Here is a 21,811-nt window from a genome sequence, read left to right as displayed (position 1 = left end):
TATCTTTTTGGAGGAACACAATTTAACCCTCAATACAGCCTTAAATTAATTATTACTTTTACTACTTCCCTGACAATGCTGGGACTTTAGAACACTTTAGCTCAATTTACCACTTCCTGCCATTTGTGGTATTGGTATCATGTATTTCATTCTACATATTTTAAATTTCAAAGAACATTATAGTTTTTTTATAGGTCAAAGACCATTCATTTTCACCCATATTTTTAGCTTTTCTCTTTTTTTAATTTAATAAATCTTTATTGTTCAGATTATTACAGGTGTTCCTCTTTTTTTTCCCTCCATAGCTCCCCTCCACACGGTTCCCACCCCACCCACTGCCCTTACCTCCCCCGCACTGTCCTCATCCATAGGTGTACGCTTTTTGTCCAGTCTCTTCCCACACCCCCCACATCCCTTTCCCCCCGAGAATTGTCAGTCCACTCCCTTTCTATGCCCCTGATTCTATTATATTCACCAGTTTATTCTGTTCATCAGATTTTTTATTCACTTGATTTTTAGATTCACTTGTTGATAGATATGTATTTGTTGTTCATAATTTTTATCTTTACTTTTTTCTTCTTCCTCTTCTTAAATAATACCCTTCAGCATTTCATATAATCCTGGTTTGGTGTTGATGAACTCCTTTAGCTTTTTTTCATCTGTGAAGCTCTTTATCTGACCTTCAATTCTGAATGATAGCTTTGCTTGCTAGAGTAATCTTGGTATTCATCACTTTGAATATTTCTTGCCACTCCCGTCTGGCCTGCATAGTTTCTGTTGAGAAATCAGCTGACAATCGTATGGGTGCTCCCTTGTAGGTAATTAACTGTTTTTCTCTTGCTGCTTTTAATATTCTCTCTTTGTCTTTTGCTCTTGGCATTTTAATTATGATGTGTCTTGGTGTGGTCCTCTTTGGGTTCCTTTTGTTTGGGGTTCTCTGCGCTTCCTGGACTTGTAAGTCTATTTCTTTCACCAGGTGGGGGAAGTTTTCGGTCATTATTTCTTGAAATAGGTTTTCAGTATCTTGCTCTTTCTCTTCTTCTGGCACCCCCATAATTCGGATGTTGGTACGCTTGAGGTTGTCCCAGAGGCTCCTTACACTATCTTCATATTTTTGGATTCTTTTTTCTTTTTGCTTTTCTGGTTGAGTGTTTTTTGCTTCTTTTATTTCAAATCTTTGACTTGATTCTTGCGATCCTCTAGTCTGCTATTAGGTCTCTGTATAATATTTTTTATTTCAGTCATTGTATGTTTAATTTCTAGTTGGTACTTTTTCATATCCTCGAGGGTCTCACTAAATTTATCAGCCTTTTCTAGGAAATTCTTGAAAAACCTTATAACTGTGGTTTTGAACTCTATATCCAGTCATTTGCTTTCCTCCATTTCTTTCATTTGTGATCTGTTTCTTTGTCTCCACATTTTCGCTGCTTCCCTGAGTTGGTAGAGTCAGCTTTGTGTGCTAGGTGTCCTATAGGGCCCAGTGGCTCAGCCTCCCCAGTTACCTGAGGTGGACACTCTTGGTGCACTCCTTTGTGGACTGTGTGCACAGCCTTGTTGTAGTTAAGTCTTGATTATTGTTGGTATCACTGGGAGGAATTGACCTCCAGGCCAATTGGCTGTGAGGATCAGCTGTGTCTATGCTGGGAGAACTTCTGTGCTGGAGACACCCTTATGAGACAAGATTTGCAAAATTGCAAAAGCCTCTGTGCTCAGATGGGGACAGAGTCTCAGGGCAAAGCAGACAGCATTGGCTTCCCGTCAGCCCTGCCCTATGAGGCCCCTGTGTCTCAGTGTCCCATGGTAATCACTGCAAGCACCTCTGAGAGAAAGCTGCCCTCGAGTTCCGCCCACTGCCAGACAGTCCAGTTTCTCCCCAAATGAGTCTGGGTTCCCAGAGTCTCGCCCAGAACTGGAGTTCAGCGCAGTAGGGAGCTTCTGTCTCCCTCCTGCTTAAGAAAGCCAGCTGCGCACTCAGCAGTCAGTCCTCTCCGCACGCATGCAGCTCTGGACCTCTGCCTTCTGCAGCTCCCGAGTCTCAGTGTGCTTTTCTCTTTTCCTGACAGTCCAGATTACCCCTGAATGAGTCTGGGTTCCCAGAGTCTCGCCTGGAACTGGAATTCAGCGCAGTCGGGGGCTTTCCTGTGGTTCTGGATGATGTCCGTTTTGTCTTTTAGTTGTAGTTTTGAAATTGTTGTGCGAGGCAGCAGTTTAGGTATTTACTTATGCCACCATCTTGGTTTCTCCCATATTTTTAGCTTTTCATTGCACTTCACTTTTTCTGCATTTTCTTTTTCCATCTTGGATCATTTGCTCCCCCTTTTACTCCTAGTCTCCTGAATCTTTCATTATATGTATGTTAGATCTGTTTGCTATGTTCCATTTGTTTCTGGTGAAATTCTCTTTTTCTTAATCTATTTTCTCCTTCCTCTCTGTTTTCTTTATTTCAATATATATATATATATATATATATATATATATATATATATATATATATATATATATTGATTTCAGAGAGGAAGTGAGAGGGAGAGAAAGATAGAAACATCAATGATGAGAGAGAATCATTGACTGGCTGTCTCCCACACACCCCACACCGGGAACCGAGCCCACATCCCAGGCATATGCCCTGACAGGAATCAAATCATGACCTCCTGGTTCATACATTGCTGCTCAACCACTGAGCCACGCAGGCTGGGCTCTATTTTCTTAAATATATTCATCACAGTTATATTTAATAATTGACTGGTATCTATAACTCTGAATCACCTGTTTTTTCTTAGGTTTTTGGTCATTTTTCTCTATTTCTTGGTATGCCTGATACTCTCTGATTGACATTTAGATATTGTGTTGAAAAATTGTAGAAGCTCTGGGATGAGGAAATCTCCAGAGTGCATTCACTATTTCCTGTCCTGGGGAGGCAAAGTTAGACCAGATCACCTAGTGAGCCTAGTCCAATTGGACTGAGCTGACTCAAGATTAAGCTGTAGTTCTCCTGAAGTTCTTTCTGCCTCCGGATCTCATCACTCCCACAGTACAGCATAGTCTCAGGCTTCAAACTAAAAGCCTGGGTGGTTCCTCTCCTCCATGACCTGTCTTAAACTCTAATCCTTGACCCCTTGGTTGCCTGGGACAGCCAGAAACTCCACTCTACTTTTCAGAAAATTTCTGCCTAGCTTCTTAGCCTCCTTCCTGTAATTCACAGCTTTAGAATTCAGCAAAATGGCTAAAAAAAAAAAACACCTCTGACCAATGGGGCTCAGTTTTCTGCCCCTGCTGCCTCCAATTTGTGTCTCTTTAGAACCAAAGGGGTGCCAAATGCTCTGATGGTTTCTCTGCCTTTCAGAAGATGGTTTCCCTTTGCCCAAGACTTTAATTGGATATCAGCACATTCCTTGAGCACAGAATTGTGAAATTCCCCATGGAAAAACATGGCTGTGGAATGTTAGTTCAGCTCTTTATGGTTTTCCCCTCTCCAGAATCTTGACCTCTCAAATACTTACTTGTCTTAGCAGCTTCCCAATATGCATAAAGAGAATTTTTTTTAACCCAACTTCTCTAGTTATTCTTAAAGAGTGCAATTTTCTACCACAAGTTAATCTATCATGCTAAATGTAGAAGACCTAACCACAGAGTTTTAGAGCTTCCTCTTCAGTGAAATTATTGGTTATGCTCCGGAAAGTTATATTGCTGAATAGGAAAATTTCTCACTTTTAAAAATCAAATATATGATGGTCTCTAAATCCCAACTGTATAGTAATTAGTGTGCCCAATGGCAAATTATGAATTTAAATAAATTATGAGAACTTGTCATTGAGCTGTCAAGAAACAAATGAGAAAAATATATATACATAATTTAAAAACAAATATTAATAAAGCATGTTGAAAACAAATTTTATTCAAGATTGGAGCAAAATAAACTTGCTAAGTTTTTCAGAGAAATAGAAATGTTATTAAATGTATTCTGCATTAACCTAATAAAATAATTTGCCATTTTAAAAAAAGATTGAAGCAAAATGTTAAATTTATTTCATTTATCTCATATTGGTATAGACAATCTAATTAAAATATTTATAAAATAAAATTATTTCAAAAAGTGTTATACCTTGGTGAATTTTTTTACCTTGGGTTTATAGCATTGAATAAAAAATATTAATTTCGCCCTGACTGGTTTGGCTCAGTGGATAGAGCATTGGCCTGCCGACTCAAGGGTCCCGGGTTCGATTCCGGTCAAGGGCATGTACCTTGGTTGCGGGCACATCCCCAGTGGGGGGTGTGCAGGAGGCAGCTGATCGATGTTTTTCTCTCATCGATGTTTCTAATTCTCTCTCCCTCTCCCTTCCTCTCTGTAAAAAAATCAATAAAATATATTTTAAAAAAAATATTAATTTCATGGCAAGTTAGTATTATCCATCCAGGTTAAGCCTCATTTTTCTAAAAATTTTGATTTATTTATTGTCTTTTTAAAATCTCTATCCCTGGTCCCAAACTTCATTTTTCACTTTTTCATTGCCCTTCACTTTTTCTGCATTTTCTTTTCCATCTTGGAGCATGTGCTCCCCCAAGATGAGAGCTTGCATCAAATCATAAAGTCTCTCTTATGTATTTCATGTATGTTCTTTCAATCTACCTTCATACATGTATTTGTCCTTGAAAATATTTGATAGTATTTTTGTGTATTTAACTTACATATATGATATTGTGCTATCAATTGCATTGTTTTTAATTTTTTTGTGCAACCTTGTTTATTCATATTGCTCTATGATAATCCTGCTCATTTCTTCTGATCATTGCATCATATTCAATCATATGCTTATATATTTTCCTTATCCATTTTTTTATAAAGAACATGTAAGTTATCCCCAACTCTTGATTACCATAAGCAACTGCAATAAACATCCTGTGCATGTCTCCTAGTGCATCCCTGTAAGAGTTTCTCTATCAATAAGTGATGGTGAGGATGTAGAGAAAAGGAAACCCTAGTGCACTGTTGGTGGAAATGCAGATTGGTGCAGCCACTGTGAAAAACAATATGGAATTTCCTGGAAAAATTAAAAATGGAACTGCCTTTTGACCCAGCAATCCCACTTCTAGGAATATATCCTTAGAAACCTGAAACACCAATCAACCCAATAGAAAAATACAAATAGACCATAAACAATGAAGATATTCAACTTATTTGCATATTAATACCATCTTACCCATTTTTAAATGTACAGTTCAGTAGTGTTAAGTATATTCATGTTGTGCAACAGGTCTCCAGATATTTCCATGCTGCGAAACTGAACCTCTATACCCATTTAACAATAAACCTTTTCCTCTTCTCCCCAGCCCCTGGTAACTAACCTTACTCAACTTTCTGCTTCTATTTTTGCCTCATGTTATGAACTGAAAATATCTTTCCCCAAAATTCATGTCGAAGTCCTAACCCCCAGTACCTCTGAATTTGACTATATTTGGAGATACGGCCTTTAAAAATGAAATTAAGATTAAATAAGGCCACATGAGTGAGCCCTAATCCAATCTGACTTGCTTCCTTTTACAAGAAAATTTGGACACAAAGACACCAAGAATGCATATGAACAGAGAAGAGGCTCTATGAGGACACAGCAAGAAGATGGCTATCTGCAAGTCAGTAAGAGAGGTCTCAGGAGAAATAAGACTTGCCAACCCTAATCTTGGATGTCTAGTCTCAAGAACTGTAGAAAATTAATTTCTGTTGTTTAAAAAGCCACCTACTAGTATTCTGTGGGATTTATTATGGCAACCCTAACTAGCTAATACACCTCATATAAGTGGAATCATACAGTATTTGGCGGCAAGGGGGATTGACTTATTTCACTTAGTATGATGTCCTCAAGGTTCACATATGCTACCGCATATGACAGGATTTCCTTATTTTTAAAGCTGAATAATATTCTGTTGTATGTATACACCACATTTTATCCAATCACCTGTTCATGGACATCAGGGTTGCTCTGACCTCTTGGCTATTATAAATAAGTAGCGGCCCAGTGCATGAAATCCGTGTGCAGGTAGGGTCCCTAGGCCTGGATGGCAATCAGGGCCGATCAGGTTCCCCGCCTCCCTGCCTCCCCACTCCTTCCCTCCCCACCCACATGCCACCACCGTGAGGTTCCCCACCCCCACCCTTCCCTCACCACCCGTGTCCACCGCCACCCACCCCCCATTCTCCATCCCAGCCCAGGGCCCAGCCCTGATTGGGTGATCTGCCAGCCAGGGAGAGGGACCAGGAGGTTGGCCAGCCAGGGGAAGGGACAGGTGAAGGAACCCGGGAGGTTGGCCGCCGGCCCCAAGGAGGGACCCAGACCTCGGTCCTTCCTGGAAAAGGGACCACGTCCACCACCACCCACGCCCAGTCCCTGTCCCAGCCTGGGGGCCTGGCCCCAATCGGGCAATGGGGGCCTGCCAGCTGGGGGGAGGAACCAGGAGGTTGGCCCGCAGGCCCCATCAGCGATTGGGACCTATGGGCTGGGGGCAGCTCCTGCATTGAGCATCTACCCCTGGTGGTCAGTGCACATCATGGCGTTCAGGTTGTTCTGTCATAATGATCACTTAGGCTTTTATATATATAGACTAGTGGCCTGGTGCATGAATTTGTGCACATTGAAAGGAAATTAATTAGAAGAAATATTTTAATACCGCTATTCGCCCTTTCTCTATAATAGAAATGTCAACCAAATTCATGATCGACAATGACAGATGGAAACACACGCGTGTGATTGGCGCCAACGAGAGCTTTATATGTATCGCGTATGCACAAGTCAACATAGCCTTTTATAGATATAGAATAAACTTGCTTAATTAGACCTGCTTTCTGATTTAGCTAAACTTTTTCCAGCCCAGTGAAGCACCCCAACTTCTCTTTCAGGTACTTTGTCAGCAACACAGCAGTAAATATCAACATGAAGCAGGTTATTATTGTAGATCACACAGGGAGAACAAAGGGTGAAATACTTAACTGCAGCAGTGTTTGACTATATTCTGTGCAGTGAAGTCATTTTTCAAAGTCCACCGTTTCTTACTTCTTTTCAGTCAGGTCAAGTTTCTAAGCTTTCTAAATCTCTGTTTTCTGGCTAATGAAAAAAAAAATAGGATTCCACCAAGTCTCCTATCTACCTACTCCAGGACTTCTGTGAGGATCAAATGAGATAAGGCACAGAAAAAGCTTCACAGACATTTGGTTACAGTGTTAAATGTTTCCACCTGGCTATAAAGCAAGCTTTGATCCTGGGCTGAAGAAACTCCAAGGAGGCTAGATGCCAGGGAGGGGAAGCTGGGCATTGCAAGGTGAAATCATTACCCAGACAGACACTTAGCATATTAGCCTTTTATACATATAGATTCTAATCCTATCTAATAAAATAGTAATATGCAAATTGACCATACCTCTGCTACAACCACAAGCCACACCCACCAGCCAATCAGGAGCGAGTATGCAAATTAACCCAACCAAGATGGTTGCGGCCACGGAGAGAGCAGGAGGCTTGGGTTTCCCCAGTGATGGAGGAAGCCAAGCTTTCCACACACCTTGGCCTGCCTTGGCCTCCACTCAAGGCTACAAAGTTTCTATTATAGAAGATAAATAAATCCCAACAAAAATGGCTGCGTCCATGGAGCGAGCAGGAGGCTTGGCTCTGCTCAAGGCTACAAAGTTTCAAGTATAGAAGATAAATAAATCCCAGATACCAGGGCCTCCGCTTGGGTTGCCGGGGGGCGTGGCCAGCCTGCAAACCACCACAGGGCCCTCGCCCAGGCTGCCCCACGCCCCAAGGGAACCCCCACCCTGATCTGAGACACCCTTCAGGGGAAACCAGCTGGCCCCCACCCGTGCACCAGGCCTCTATCCTATCTAATAATCCTATCTAATAAAAGAGTACTATGCAAATTGACCATCACTACAACACACAAGATGGCTTTCCCCATGTGGTCAAAGATGGCTGTCCCCACGTGGACACAAGATGGCCTCCACAAGATGACCAGCAGGGGAGGACAGTTGGGAGGGACCAGGCCTGCAAGGAAGGGCAGTTGTGGGCGATCAAGCCAGCAGGGGAGGGCAGTTGGAAGGGACCAGGCCAGCAGAGGAAGGAAGTTGGGGGCGACCGGGCCTGTAGGGAAGGGCAGTTGGGGGAGACCCAGGCCTGCAGGGGAGGGAAGTTAGGGGCAAACAGGCTGGCAGGGGAGCAGTTAGGCATCAATCAGGCTGGCAGGGGAGTGGTTAGCAGGGGTGGGCAAACTTTTTGACTCGAGGGCCACAATGGGTTCTTAAACTGGACCGGAGGGCTGGAACAAAAGCATGGATGGAGTGTTTGTGTGAACTAATATAAATTCAAAGTAAAGGAGCGGAGGGGAGAGCAAGAGAACCGGATAGAACAGCCGATTCCAGCCCGCGGGCCGTAGTTTGCCCACGGCTGGGTTAGAGGGTGCTCAGGCTGGCAGGCAGAAGTGGTTAGGGGCAATCAGGAAGGCAAGCAGGAGAGCAGTTGGGAGCCAGCAGTCCTGGATTGTGAGAGGGATGTCCAACTGCCCGTTTAGGCCCGACCCCACCGGGATCAGACTTAAACGGGCAGTCGGACATCCCTCAAGGGATCCCAGATTGGAGAGGGTGCATGCTGGGCTGAGGGACAACCCCCCCACCCCCATGCACGAATTTTGAGCACCAGGCCTCTAGTGGATGTTTCCATAACTTTCATATTTATAAAAATGCTGCCAAAAGTGTACATCCTCTATCTTTTAGCACAGTAGTGAGTCAACATTTCCAAACAAAACCTGAAAAACAGGTTAAAGAAGTGCAGGCAAGGGAGGAATTTATTTTGCAGTTCATTAACCTTTGTCCCATACAGCCACACCTCAGCTAAGTCAGTATAATACTGGTTTACCTATGGGCCATTGGATTGGTTCTCAGCTAATAACTCAACTATGCAAAGACTAATTAACCAGAGCCATACCTGGCAATTATTAATTTAGAATTGGAACAAACTTCCGTTGCCTTCCTAATTTCACTTAAATGATCTTGAGACAGCGCACCCAAACTTCCCATCAGGTGGAGAGCAGGGAAAAAAACAGTAAAGGAAAACAGAAGATAAATCCCCCAGGAGAAAGGGATTGTGGAAGCTGGAAAAAAGGGAGAAACTTCCACAGTGAGAATTCCAAAATAATATGCAAGATCGCGGGGGGATGACGCTTTCAAAGGCTCTTTTCGGTGTAACAAAGAAAGGAAATTCAGCAGTAAGGAAGTCAGCTGAGGAAATTCACGCTTTAAAAAAAAGGACAATAAGCAGAGTCGTTCTACTTCAGTAAAACCCACCGCAAAGATGGCGGTGGGCCGAAACCCCTTCTCCTCCCGCGGCCACATTTCCCACAAGCCCCTCCGCGCGCCCTCGCTCGCCGAAACAGGCCCGGCCGGGCTGCGACCACTGCGCACGCGCAACACGTCGTCACTCGCGCTCCCAGGACTGCGCGGTGCTGGCGGGAGGGTCTTTCCCAGCTTCCGCCGCCGCGTCGCCTCGGGTCTCGAACGTCGGGTTCGAGCTGCCTTCGCCGCCGCGGGGCAGTCGGGGGTCGCGAGGCCCAGCGAGGGGCGCGCGGCGGCGCGGCCATGGGACTGCGCCGACCCCGGTGACCGGAGGGAGCTGAGCGGCCCGGGCCCTGAGTGCGTCTCCTCCCGGGGGCCTCGCCCTCCTGCTCGCGGGGCCCGGGCTCCTACTGCCGTTGCTGGCGCTGCTGCTGGCGGCGGCGGCGGCCAGGATCATGTCGGGCCGCCGCTGCGCCGGCGGGGGCGCGGCCTGCGCGGGCGCGGCGGCGGAGGCCATGGAGCCGGCCGCCCGCGAGCTGTTCGAGGCGTGCCGCAACGGGGACGTGGAGCGAGTCAAGAGGCTGGTGACGCCCGAGAAGGTGAACAGCCGCGACACGGCGGGCAGGAAATCCACGCCGCTCCACTTCGCCGCAGGTAACCCGGGCGTCGCCGCCTCGCCTCGCGCCAAACCCCACCTGCGCACCGGGCTCGCGTGCTCCTCTGCCCGGCCTTTCCCCGCTGGGACTCCGGGCCTGGGCTTCTCGTTCTCCTCCAGGGGGGCTTGAGGAGATTGGGGTAGGGGCTGGAGGGAGCGTGCCGCACTCACTAGAAGGTGTGTGTGTGTTGTGGCTTTGCTTTGTATCTACAATACTTGGATCAACTTCCGGTCTTGCTCCCCTAGAAGGCCTCTGCACACAAGAAAGAGGGGACGTGGTAGACCTTGTAATCTGAAAGGCCTCCAAAATCTGTCCTTGCGAATTCCACTATGATTCTTACTAATCCTTTGGTTAAGGTGTTAAAGGCCTTTGTAAAATGCAAAGATGTAATTTAGAAGGAGTCGCTTAATGGGCCATTGACACATTTGCGCGAATGGATTCTAGGTAGTCATTAGCAAGTTTCTGGAGAGACTAGTACTGGAAATGATCAAAATCGGGAGAACTGAGGTCTGATTTAGGCTGGATCTGGATGGTGGTCTCTGCCACACACACACACACACACACACACACACACAAAATCGGGAGAACTGAGGTCTGATTTAGGCTGGATCTGGATGGTGGTCTCTGCCACACACACGCACACACACACACACCCCACCCCACCCCCCCACCCCCCACCCCCACACACACACAAAATCGGGAGAACTGAGGTCTGATTTAGGCTGGATCTGGATGGTGGTCTCTGACACACACACACACACACACACACACGCACAATTGGGACTGACCTTGCTTCATTCTGAGATTTATATCGTTTGAATGACTTTTAGTATTTACTAGGTTCACTTTATGATATAAGCATATTACATTTCATTGAAGAATTTAAAAGAACTAGAAATGAGACACTCAACTTATTTCTATAATTTTCACTTTTAGGAAAGATCGTGACTATCCCTGTCCTCATAATTGAAAATGGGATTAGGGTTTCATACTTCTGATAATCCTGGTGTTTTATTTGATGTGTTACTTGATTGCTTAAAATAACTTTTTATTGATTTTAGAGAGAGAGAGAAATCATCGATTTGTTGTTTACTTATTTATGCATTCATTGGTTGATGCTTTTATGTGCCTGACTCGGATTTGAACCTGCAACCTTGTCGTATTGGGCTGATGCCCTAACGGTTCCAACTGAGCTATCAGGGCAGGCTAAAATAGTTTTTTAAAAAACAGAAGGCTATGATTTAAAGCACTCTCTTCTTTTGGAATAGGAATGATGCGCAAAGAAGGAGCATAAGAAAGATTTCCTTGTTCACAGACATTACTCTTACTACCAACAGAAATTTGTTTGCTTTAACCTGTACCAGTTTTAAAACATAAATATTATTAGGAGGTATGCTTTCTTGACTAATTACAACTTCGTTGGGTTCCCAATGGGGAGCCTTTTTAAGGAGAGGTTTGAGAGGTTGTTGGTGAGAGAACTAGAAACAGCCTATGGGCAGCAGAAAGGTATTAAGAATGCTCAAGTCAAATCTCAGCTGCTTAGCCATTTTGGTGTTCAATGCTGCCTTTCCTCAGGTAATTTGGAGTGTCCTGTTTGACCATATAGTCAACATTTAAACAACTGATTTGACAAACTGTCATAACCAACTGATAATGTAATCCAAAGGGTAGTGTTACTTAGATTCTGTTCACTTGATCTGTGGGATAAAAATAACCAAGGAAGATCTTAGTTGCTACCTTTCAAGAATTTGACGTATTAATGAGTTCATATCTGAAAATAGGAATATTTATAGGTTTAAGATTATGGGATTAGCTTCTTATTGATTTTGTTCCTCCCCCACCATTCCACCCTCAGTCTGTCCCAACATTACAAAGTACTTTCTACATAGGTTTATTGTGGTTTGTTCAGACTGAAATAGAAAACTTAGTTTGAAAACAAGCCCATCCCTCACAATTTTCCACATTATCGGGTACAGATTATATAGTTAAGAATTTAAGTTATAAAAAGAGAATAATAAAATAAAAATTGCTAATGGTCTACATATACCAGAGCTTTAAAGTCCTGCATTTAAAACCAGGCATAGCCCTAGCTGGTTTAGCTCAGAGGATAGAGTTTCAGCCTGCAGCCTGAAGGGTCCCAGGTTCGATTCAGGTGAAGGGTACATGCCCAGGTTTTAGGCTTGATCCCCAGTGGGGGGCATGCAAGAGGCAGCCAATCAATGATTCTCTCTCATCATTGATGTTTCAATCTCTCTCCCTCTCCCTTTCTCTCTAAAATCAATAAAGTTATATATATATTTTAAAAGCAGGCATGTAACTTCATATATAAATGTCTAATCACTGTGTTGTACAAATAAAAATAATATACTGTATTTCAACTATAACTGGAAAAATAATTTTAATTTTTTTTTTTAAAATTAAATTTAAAGTCCTTCCCAAAATTATGTAGAAGTTGCAAATGCCACATCACAAAAAAAACTTAAATTAGCTTTGTAAATTCAATCTAAATTATTAGATGGTGGGAGAGAACTTGTTTTCTTAATTTTTAAATAAATGCATCCAGCTGCATATTCTCTTACTATATGGAGAATACATTATATATCCCTGGACAGTGAGTTATCAGTCATGTTAATGTGCATATAAACATGCCATTGGAAGCTCACCATAGGTGGTGAGACTATGTAGCTGCCTGACCAAGCTGTTTCTTTGGTTTGTACATTACAGAGTAAGCAATGGAGGAAAACAGGTTTTTTTAGCCAATTAAAGTTTGGAGGTTTTACTGGGGGTGGGGGAGGGGAGCGTGTTTTTTGTCTTTTTGTTCTGATATCCAAGGAACAGGAATAAGTCTGTGCAGATCAAGGAAAATGGACAGAAGAACAGTTTCAGAAAAAAATGTGTCTTTTCATCTAAAACATTTAGTTAAAAGAATAATCAGTTGCCATCCCCAAAGGAGTTCTGTTAATGAAAAATGCAATCAACATAAACTGGAACTTTTCCTCTATTAGGTGTATTTTTTTATGAACTGGTTTACAATCCTTGTAGATAAGTGTGCTTTAAGAAGTCATTTTTATAAGAAAAAATTGTTTCCTCTCCAGTCCCACCACCACCAGCTCCCTTCCCTCCTTGTCCTCTCCCTACCCCCACACCCCATCCCTCATAAAGAGGATATGAATGAATTTTTTGTGACATGTCGCAAAACTTGTAGAGGCAAGTTGGTGGTAGAGAGGCTGCAGCTTTAATTTTGCTAAAAACAATAGAATCTGCAATGCTTGGCAGTGTAATCCCCTAGAAAAGAGCAGATTTCAGTAAAGGTATTTCTTCTCTGAATTTGTTTCTGAAAAGTAAAGAAGAGGGACAGAAACTTTGAGAGAAAGTCATCTTATTGTCCGTCATAGCCAAAGAAATACATAGCATTCTCTAGAATCTTAGAACTGAGGTGGGTAAAGTAGAATTCAATGGTTTGAGAATTTTAAATATTTTGGGAAGTGTAGTGAGGTATCAATCAGCAGAGAAATGTGTAAAACCATTTATCAGGTTCAAGAATTTTAAATATAGAGATGGTGGCAGAAGATGATATACATACAAAGTATTAGACAGCACTATGCCAATGTTTATTAAGTCCTATATACATGTATATATAAAAGAATGACAAGTTGGAAAAGAGCTTGCATTGTAGAGTTCTAGGTAAGCAAGGTAACACTTGTTTTGTATTTGTAGTGTGTTATGTTACTGTTCTATATTTGTAGTATGCTACTCAACTATCTACATTGGACCAGTCAGACTGAATCTCAATTATTGTATTCAATTGTGTGGATTGCATATAAGGATTTTTTTTATTATTCAGAGAAGGGAAGTGGAATTAAAGCCTCTGGAATTTATTATACAAGCAACAGATGAAAACTAGAGTTATTTATTCTAGAGATGAAAGAAGACTAAGGTCAGACAGTGTTACTGTCTTCACGTATATTTAAGACATTCCAGTAGAAAAGTAAATGGATATGATTTGTATAGCTTCAGCAGTCAAAACAAGTACCAGTAGATGGAAGGTTGCAGGGAGTCAGACTCCCTTTAACAATCTGTTTTGCTATAGAATTGGCTGGGTTGGCATCTTTCAGAAATGTAGAAAGGATTTCTGCATAGGATGGACAGTTGGACCAACAGGTCAGACTCTGGTATAGCAAAGCGGAATGATTCCCCCAACTGAAGGTTTTAACAACTCAGCTATCAAAGATATAATAGCTTTTATACTTGCTGTTCATATCCTTTCTGATAGTGCTACTGTTAAAGACATCCAATAACGTTTCAATAGTATTTCCTTCTTTTGTCTGTAGGCCAACATCATAATTATGGGAGATTCATAAAATGTACCCACATTCCTTACCTAGGACTAGAACCAGACATTGTTTCCAAGATTGCTTTTTTGCTGTGTGTGTGTGTGTGTGTGTGTGTGTGTGTGTGTAGAGGGGGTGAGTAAAATCCTACATTAGTAGAAAACCCAAATCCTATATAATAAAAGCCTAATATGCAAATCGAACAACTGGTCGCTATGATGTGCACTGGCCACCAGGGAGCAGATGTTTAACACAGGAGCTGCCCCCTGCCTCTGGCCCCAGGCCAGCCAAAGAGGGTGCCGGGGCGGGGGGGAGGGAGCGAGTGGGTGGTGCCAGGCCGGCCAAGGCAGGTGCCAGCAGGGGGACCCCCGATCTCCCTGCCAGTCACCCTACAGATTGGCCCTGATCATTGGCCAGGCCTAGGGACCCTACCCATTCATGAATTTCGTGCACCGGCCTCTAGTATCAAATAAACACCAGTATATTTAAGAATTCAGAAACTTCCTTGACTTAGCCAATCTCCCAGTATATTATCAAGATTTGAGCTACACTTTTTTCCTCAACTCTTGCTGGACTTAGAGGTAGGCAATTGACTTCATTAACAACTAGTTTGGAGTACATAATTCCCCATTTAGATAGTTAGAATTTAATCAGCCCAGAGGTCATGGCACCCTCTTCCAAGTTTCTCTTAGTCTGATCAGATAGATGGTATATTGTCCTAAGTTGAGCTGGGCCAGTGGTCGGCAAACTGTGGCTCTGTTAACTAATGAGCTTGCCGACCACTGAGCTGGGCAAAACCTTCTCCCTTGTTTCCTCATTCAAAAGAAATATATGTGGCCCTAACCGGTTTGGCTCAGTGGATAGAGCATCGGCCTGCAGACTGAAAGGTCCCAGGTTCGATTCCAGTCAAGGGCATGTACCTTGGTTGCGGGCACATCCCCAGTAGGGAGTGTGCAGGAGGCAGCTGATCGATGTTTCTCTCTCATCGGTGTTTCTGGCTCTCTATCCTTCTCCCTTCCTCTCTGTAAAAAATAAATAAAATATATTTTTTTAAAAAAAGAAATATATGTGGAAAATTCCTTTCTTGGTTTCTGCTAAATTATTAGTAAGTTTAAAATGACATCCCTCAGAAAAATCGACAAGAGTCCTGACGAGACCCTAAGACTGCTTGATTATGCATCCAATCTCCCATACTACACAAGCCTTCTCTCTTTCATGGCATTTATTGATATTTCCTGTTTCTGAATATTTTTTTCTGATAGAGCCGTGTATGACTCCAGCTTACCTTTAGCTTGTCAAGGCATCACTATCATTTCATATTAGAGGCCTGGTACACAAAAATTCGGGGGAGAGGGGTCCTCCAGCCCGGCCTGCGCCCTCAGGGGATTTCCGACTGATGGGGGCCGGAGGGGAGCAGGCCTAAGCCGCAGTCAGACATCCTTAGCGCTGCTGGAGAGGCAGGAGAGGCTCTCATCACCGCCGCTGAGCTCACCAGCCGTCGGCCCGGCTTGTGGCTAAGTGGTGCTCCCCCTGTGGGAGCGCACTGACCACCAGGGGGCAGCTCCAGCCCCGTCCCCCCCATCACCCCTCCACTGCCACCAATCACTGTCCTCTCCCTCTGCCCGCTGGCACCCGCCTTGGCTGGCTGGCACTGCCCGCTCGCAGGCCCCACCCCCCTCCAACCAGTCATTCTGCTATTTGGTCAATTTGCATATTGAGCTTTTATTATATAGGATTAGACCAGTTAAATCATCAATGGCTCATCTTGTCTTCGGACTGTAAAAACTGGGAGGTGGCAGCTCTCAGTAAGATTTTCTGAGAGTTTAAGTTCGTTTCTCAGTAGTGATTTCCACTGGTTTATAGTTTTTTGGAAGCCATTCAGTTGAAAGGATGTTTCCAGTATAGCAGCAAAATATGATACTATTAACAATAGTCATGGTTAGCAAGACAGTTCCTGGAACTGCTGAAGCTGATGGCACTAGATAGTGATGAAACTTGACAAGAGAAATTGAATAGACTGCTTTTCTTTGTGGTCACAAATCATCAGCTCCGTATTCTCTCTGAGGGTCATTTGCTTACTATTTCAGAATATTAGACATGTACTAAACAAATGTTTATTAAGTCCTATATGCTAGATTCTGGTGTTGGCCAGTGAACAGAAATAAACAGGACACAGTACCTTCCATTAAGTGACACAGTTTATTAATCAGCAAATATGCTTTCCAAATATTCCTGCTTTGTTTCATTGTTAGTGTTTTATAGTAGATTCAGCAATGTATGATTTCATCTATATATTCATACATAGACATTGAGCAGTGTTTAAAGATGACTTCTCTTCCATAATTATAAAATAAACCACAATATATCTTGAGCAGCCATGACTACTAACTTTAGACTTCTGATTCCTTTATAAAGAGATCCTTAGGATATGGAGGTTGGCATTGATTCTAAGGATATGCCTATTCATGTTCTGCCTGGCCAGTAAGAACATGATCAGAAAAAAAAACCTGCAAAGCAATTTTTCCTCAAGAAATGAGTACTTAACAGATACTTTGAACTATTTTTGAGACCATAAGAATGGGGATTTCATCAGGGATTAGCCTTTAGAGTTTAGGAAGTATCTTGAATCTAAAAGTTTCACTAAACTCCTAACAGTGACAGATTTTAACATTTTAAATAGCTACATACTCACCCCTCTAATTTCCTTTTATGCCAAGAAGTGGCTTCAAAGTTTCAGACTTTTCATCTACTCTCAGCATACCAACATGATCTCCACTCACATGTTACAGTCCTTACAATGTGACTTTGAAACATGCTGATCTCTGCTGTCAGTCTTCAGATGGGTTTCAGACATCTTAATGGCTGAGGAATCATGTTGATACAAAGTTATAGAAGTAAAAGTTATGTGTCTTGGACTGTTTATAACTATCCTATATAATAAAAGCCTAATATGCAAATCGACCGAATGGTGGAATGACCGGTTGCTATGACGTGCACTGACCACCAGAGGCAGACGTCCAATGCAGGAGCTGCCCCCACCCCATAGGCCCCAGGCCAGCCAAGGTGGATACCGGGGGGTGGGGGGGGCCTGATGGCCCAGCCGGTCACCCTGCAGAGGAAGGCCACCGGCGGTGGGAGGCGGGGCCAGCAAGCAGGCGGTGCCAGGCCAGCCAAAGTGGGTGCCAGCAGGGGGCCCTTGATTGCCCCGCCGGTCGCCCCACAGATTGACCCTGATCGCCGGCCAAGCCTAGGGACCTTACCCATGTACGAATTTCATACACCAGGCCTCTAGTATAAATATAATCACTTCACCCTTTCTACCCAGCTTAAACTTCAGTTTCAGTATTGTCATACGTGTCAGTATTGAGAGTCTCTCTCTTTATCTCATCAATGAATTTTTGAATTGTTGAATCTCCCTTTATTATTTCCCATCCAGAAACATTTTAGCATGGCTTCTAATTTATGCATTTTTCTTTGGACGACTTAAATATGGATAATTTGTTTTCTTTTAGGATTTGGGCGGAAAGATGTAGTTGAATATTTGCTTCAGAATGGTGCAAATGTCCAAGCACGTGATGATGGGGGCCTTATTCCTCTTCACAATGCATGCTCTTTTGGTCATGCTGAAGTAGTCACTCTCCTTTTGCGACATGGTGCAGACCCAAATGCTCGTGATAATTGGAATTACACTCCTCTCCATGAAGCTGCAATTAAAGGAAAGATTGATGTTTGCATCGGTAAGACTGTTTACTTTCCAGAATTTTCCTGAAATAGTGTGTAACCGTTGTGAATCTTCCATTCGTTAATATGATCAAATTCTGCCAGGCTGAATTTAAATACTTAAGAACACTTCATGCTTTAAGCTAACCACTATTTACTAAGTGTCATTTTGTGTATAGTACTGGGCTTAAGCTCTTTAGGGAATAGAGACAAGATTCCTGTTCTCTGGAAATTTGGATTCTCTTGGGAACCAGATAAAGTCATGACAGTGAACAGGGAGTGTTCGAGGATAATGAGGGCAGTGGGTTAGCTGGAGTCCAGTCACTCCTTCCTGGAGTCTTTCCAGCAAGTAATGGGAGAAAGGTTGAAAGGTAGGCAGGGACATCTTTATGAAGAACTTTGAATTCCAAGTTAAGGAGCTTGATATTATGAAGACGGTTAAGGAAGGGAACAACAGTGTGATGAAAATAGTGTATTTTAGCAAGAGTGATCTGGTAGGTGGCTGGTAGAATGGATGGCATCAGAGAGATTAGCTAGGAAACTGTAGAATAACCCAGATAAGAAATGATGAGGTTATGAACTAGGGTTATTAAGGGAGAATAGAAATGGCAGGATACATAAATAAGCATTTGAAGGAAAAATCAGACATTTAGAATACTTTAACAAATGAGATAGAATTTGCTCAACAGTTTGATCATTGACAGAAAAGTACAAGTGAGAAGGCCACTTATTTGATTGAGAGTTTTTGTTAACCTGTTATTGATTTTTCTGAACCTAACATAGGCAGGGATTTTGGACTCTGCTACCTTAGTTCTATTTCCTGTTATAGGGACAGTTGAAATTCTTGAGGCAGATATAAAGCCTGTGTACTAGGAAAAGTTCAGGGCTCTGTGCTAGACTTAAATTGTTCTCCCCTGCCCTCCAAACCCCAAGTCACTGTTTAGATTAAAGTTACCATCTTAGTTCAAATTAGGTAATTTATAAAGATACGGAATAGATTACCTAGTAACCTCTGCCCAGTGTATTATCTTATATTGTTATCTTATATTGCTACTGCCTTTTGCTAGTCCCTTAGTCTCTGATATATAAATAATTAGTTTTAATATGTAGGGTTTTCTAAATATAGTTATAGATCTGCACTATCCAATCCAGTATGGTAGCTGAGGACTTCTTGAAATTGAGATCTACTCTAAGGGGAAAATATACCAGATTTCAAAGTCTTAATATGAAAAAAGGAAATGCAAAGTATCTCAATTTTATGTTGATTATGATATTAATATAAATATTGAAATGACAGTATGTTGGGTAAATAAAATGTGTTCAAATTTAGCCTGTTTTCATTTTTTATTACATATTTAGTTCACATTAATGCCTCACATTTTATTTCTGTTGCATAGTACTGTTACAGATAGGGATAGAGTAGAATGAATAGTAACCCAATCAAAGAATGGACTTTGGGCTTCCCTTTCTGCATATACTTGCCTGTCTTTCCCCCAGCTCCTTATTTGTAGAGTATGCTGTAATGTCTTTATATAACAAATAACAATACAGCATATAGCACAGGTCTTTTCTTTTTATGTGCTTTGGATTATAGTTTTGATTTGGAGTTTGTTAACCCTACAGAGAGTGTTTTTCTTGTTTTCTTTTTTTAAGAATTTGTCTACACATTTTTTTTAAAATTTTGAATAACCACAAATCCCTATTTCTATAGGATTAGAAATTTTATTTCTGTTATGATAGAACAACCTTTCTAACATAGGCAGTATGATTTGGAATGAGAAAAGAAACTTTCAAGCAGACTTGCCTTCTATTTTCTTATACACTCTTATCTGTCCTTAGTAACTTGTCTAGCAAAGGAAAATCTTACTGAACTTAGGAGACATTAATGTGTGTAATACATTAAATAATAAAATGTGTATAATACATTAAATGTGTATAGTACATTAAGTAATAAAATGCTTTATATATTCTTATCTTTAAAATAAAACATTTACCACACTTTTGGGATATGAAAGATCTTTAATCTTGAGACAAAAATCAAATTGTCATGAATACCATCTTGAAAAAAGTATTGCTATTTTTCAGTGCTCTTGCAGCATGGAGCTGAGCCCACCATCCAAAATACAGATGGAAGGACAGCATTGGATTTAGCAGACCCGTCCGCCAAAGCAGTGCTGACTGGTAAGTTTGTGTACTCTCTTTGGGTATTCCAGGAAGAATATAAAGAATGAAATTCCTGTGGTTAATGACCTCAACTAGATTTTTTTAAAATAATGTCAGTTGTTTTTTTCTACATCTGTACAGTTAACATTTGAGTCTTATCTAAGAAAGGTAAAGCTTTTTTTCTTTTCAAAATTGGTGTTCTTCCTTCCCTATTCTATGCAATTCACTGTTTTTATCTTTTAAAAAAAAAACCTTGGAGTTCAAATGAAACCTTGCACTAGTAGCCAATATGTAGTTCATATTGTGGGCAGCGGTTTGGATTTCACTTCAGCAAATCAGTAAACACTATCCATTTTGTTAAATTATGTTTATTTAAACTGTATTAATTATAAAGGTTTCTTTGTATTATAAATATAAAAGCTATAGACATAAAGAGTTTATATTTAATCCTGTTTTTATTTATATATACAGTTACCCCTCATTGTCCACAGAGTTCCCCCCGTCCCCCATGGATACAAATATTTTTGGATGTTCAAGTTCTTTAAGAAGGCGCAAATCAATGCATACTGTAGGCTCTCCAAATTCATAGATTCCCAACTGTGGATTGAAAATATGATTTTCAGTCTTAGATTGGTTAGATTCATGGATGCAAAACCTGCAGATATGGAAGGCTATTTAAAAGCACATTATAATAAAAATAATTTTAGTCTTGAAAAATCTTTTGGGTTCACAAGAATGTTAATGGTTATGTTCAGTTGGTGATGCTATTGATTATCTTGTCATTTCTAAATGCTGGTATATTGGATTTTGTTTGTTTTGTTGGCTTTTGAATGAAATTGTAGATGCATTTTGTGTGTTACGCGAATAGCATATTGGTTTTCTATAATAATTTAAGGAGAAAAAAGAAAAGGTTCGCCCATAAACTCCCACCTGAGACAAACTTTGTTAAAATTTTGGTATATTTCCTCCTTGGCTTTCTTTTTTCTGTGCATATTGTTTTCATACAATTGCAGTGACACTTTGTTATATATCATTGAATTTTTTTTCCCTTTTATAACAAAGATATTCCATGTTCTTCATATAAGTATTTTTAAACTGTACAATATTCTACTGATTAACCATTTTCCTTTTGTTGGAAATTTATTTTCAAATTTATTAACTTTAAATATAATTCAATGAACATCTTTATGTATAAAACTATCATTACTTTTGAAATTGAAATGTTTAATTTCTGGTTTTGTTTTGTTTTTCCCCGATTCACAGGTGAATATAAGAAAGACGAACTCTTGGAAAGTGCCAGGTGTGTTATAAATATATCCCATGAAATCTTCATCACTTAAATGTTTTATTTATTTTTTTTGCAATAAGCTAACTATAAAAAAAGAATGCATTTTTTTAAATGTTCACATAAATGTCTTCATATGAGATGTGCTAAAAAATAGAAATTGCTAATAAACTTTCTTTTGTGTGTTAGGAGTGGCAATGAGGAAAAAATGATGGCTCTACTCACACCATTAAATGTCAACTGCCATGCAAGTGATGGTAGAAAGGTACTTTCTTTTGCCCCTAAGTTTGTGTTCATCTCCTGGTAACATGAAAATGCATTTATCTTATTATAAATTAAAACA

General features: G+C 41.3%; 1 protein-coding gene across 3 annotated transcripts in view; it reads left to right on the top strand.

The window, feature by feature from the left end:
- The first annotated feature begins 9,412 nt into the window (after positions 1-9,412).
- The window catches only part of TNKS2 (tankyrase 2), a 52,959-nt gene continuing 40,560 nt past the window's right edge, over positions 9,413-21,811 (top strand). For all 3 annotated transcript variants that reach the window (XM_080687037.1, XM_080687038.1, XM_080687036.1), the window contains exons 1-5: positions 9,413-9,967; positions 17,813-18,037; positions 20,106-20,201; positions 21,447-21,483; positions 21,658-21,733. In XM_080687037.1, coding sequence (XP_080543163.1) covers positions 9,769-9,967; positions 17,813-18,037; positions 20,106-20,201; positions 21,447-21,483; positions 21,658-21,733 — 633 coding nt within the window. In that variant the 5' untranslated portion in view covers positions 9,413-9,768. The remainder of the gene's footprint in view (positions 9,968-17,812; positions 18,038-20,105; positions 20,202-21,446; positions 21,484-21,657; positions 21,734-21,811) is intronic.

Source organism: Plecotus auritus, assembly GCF_963455305.1.
Source record: "Plecotus auritus genome assembly, chromosome: 9".
Lineage (NCBI taxonomy): Eukaryota > Metazoa > Chordata > Mammalia > Chiroptera > Vespertilionidae > Plecotus > Plecotus auritus.
The sequence above is the reverse complement of the archived record's forward strand: the minus strand, read 5'-3'. Positions and strand labels throughout refer to the sequence as shown.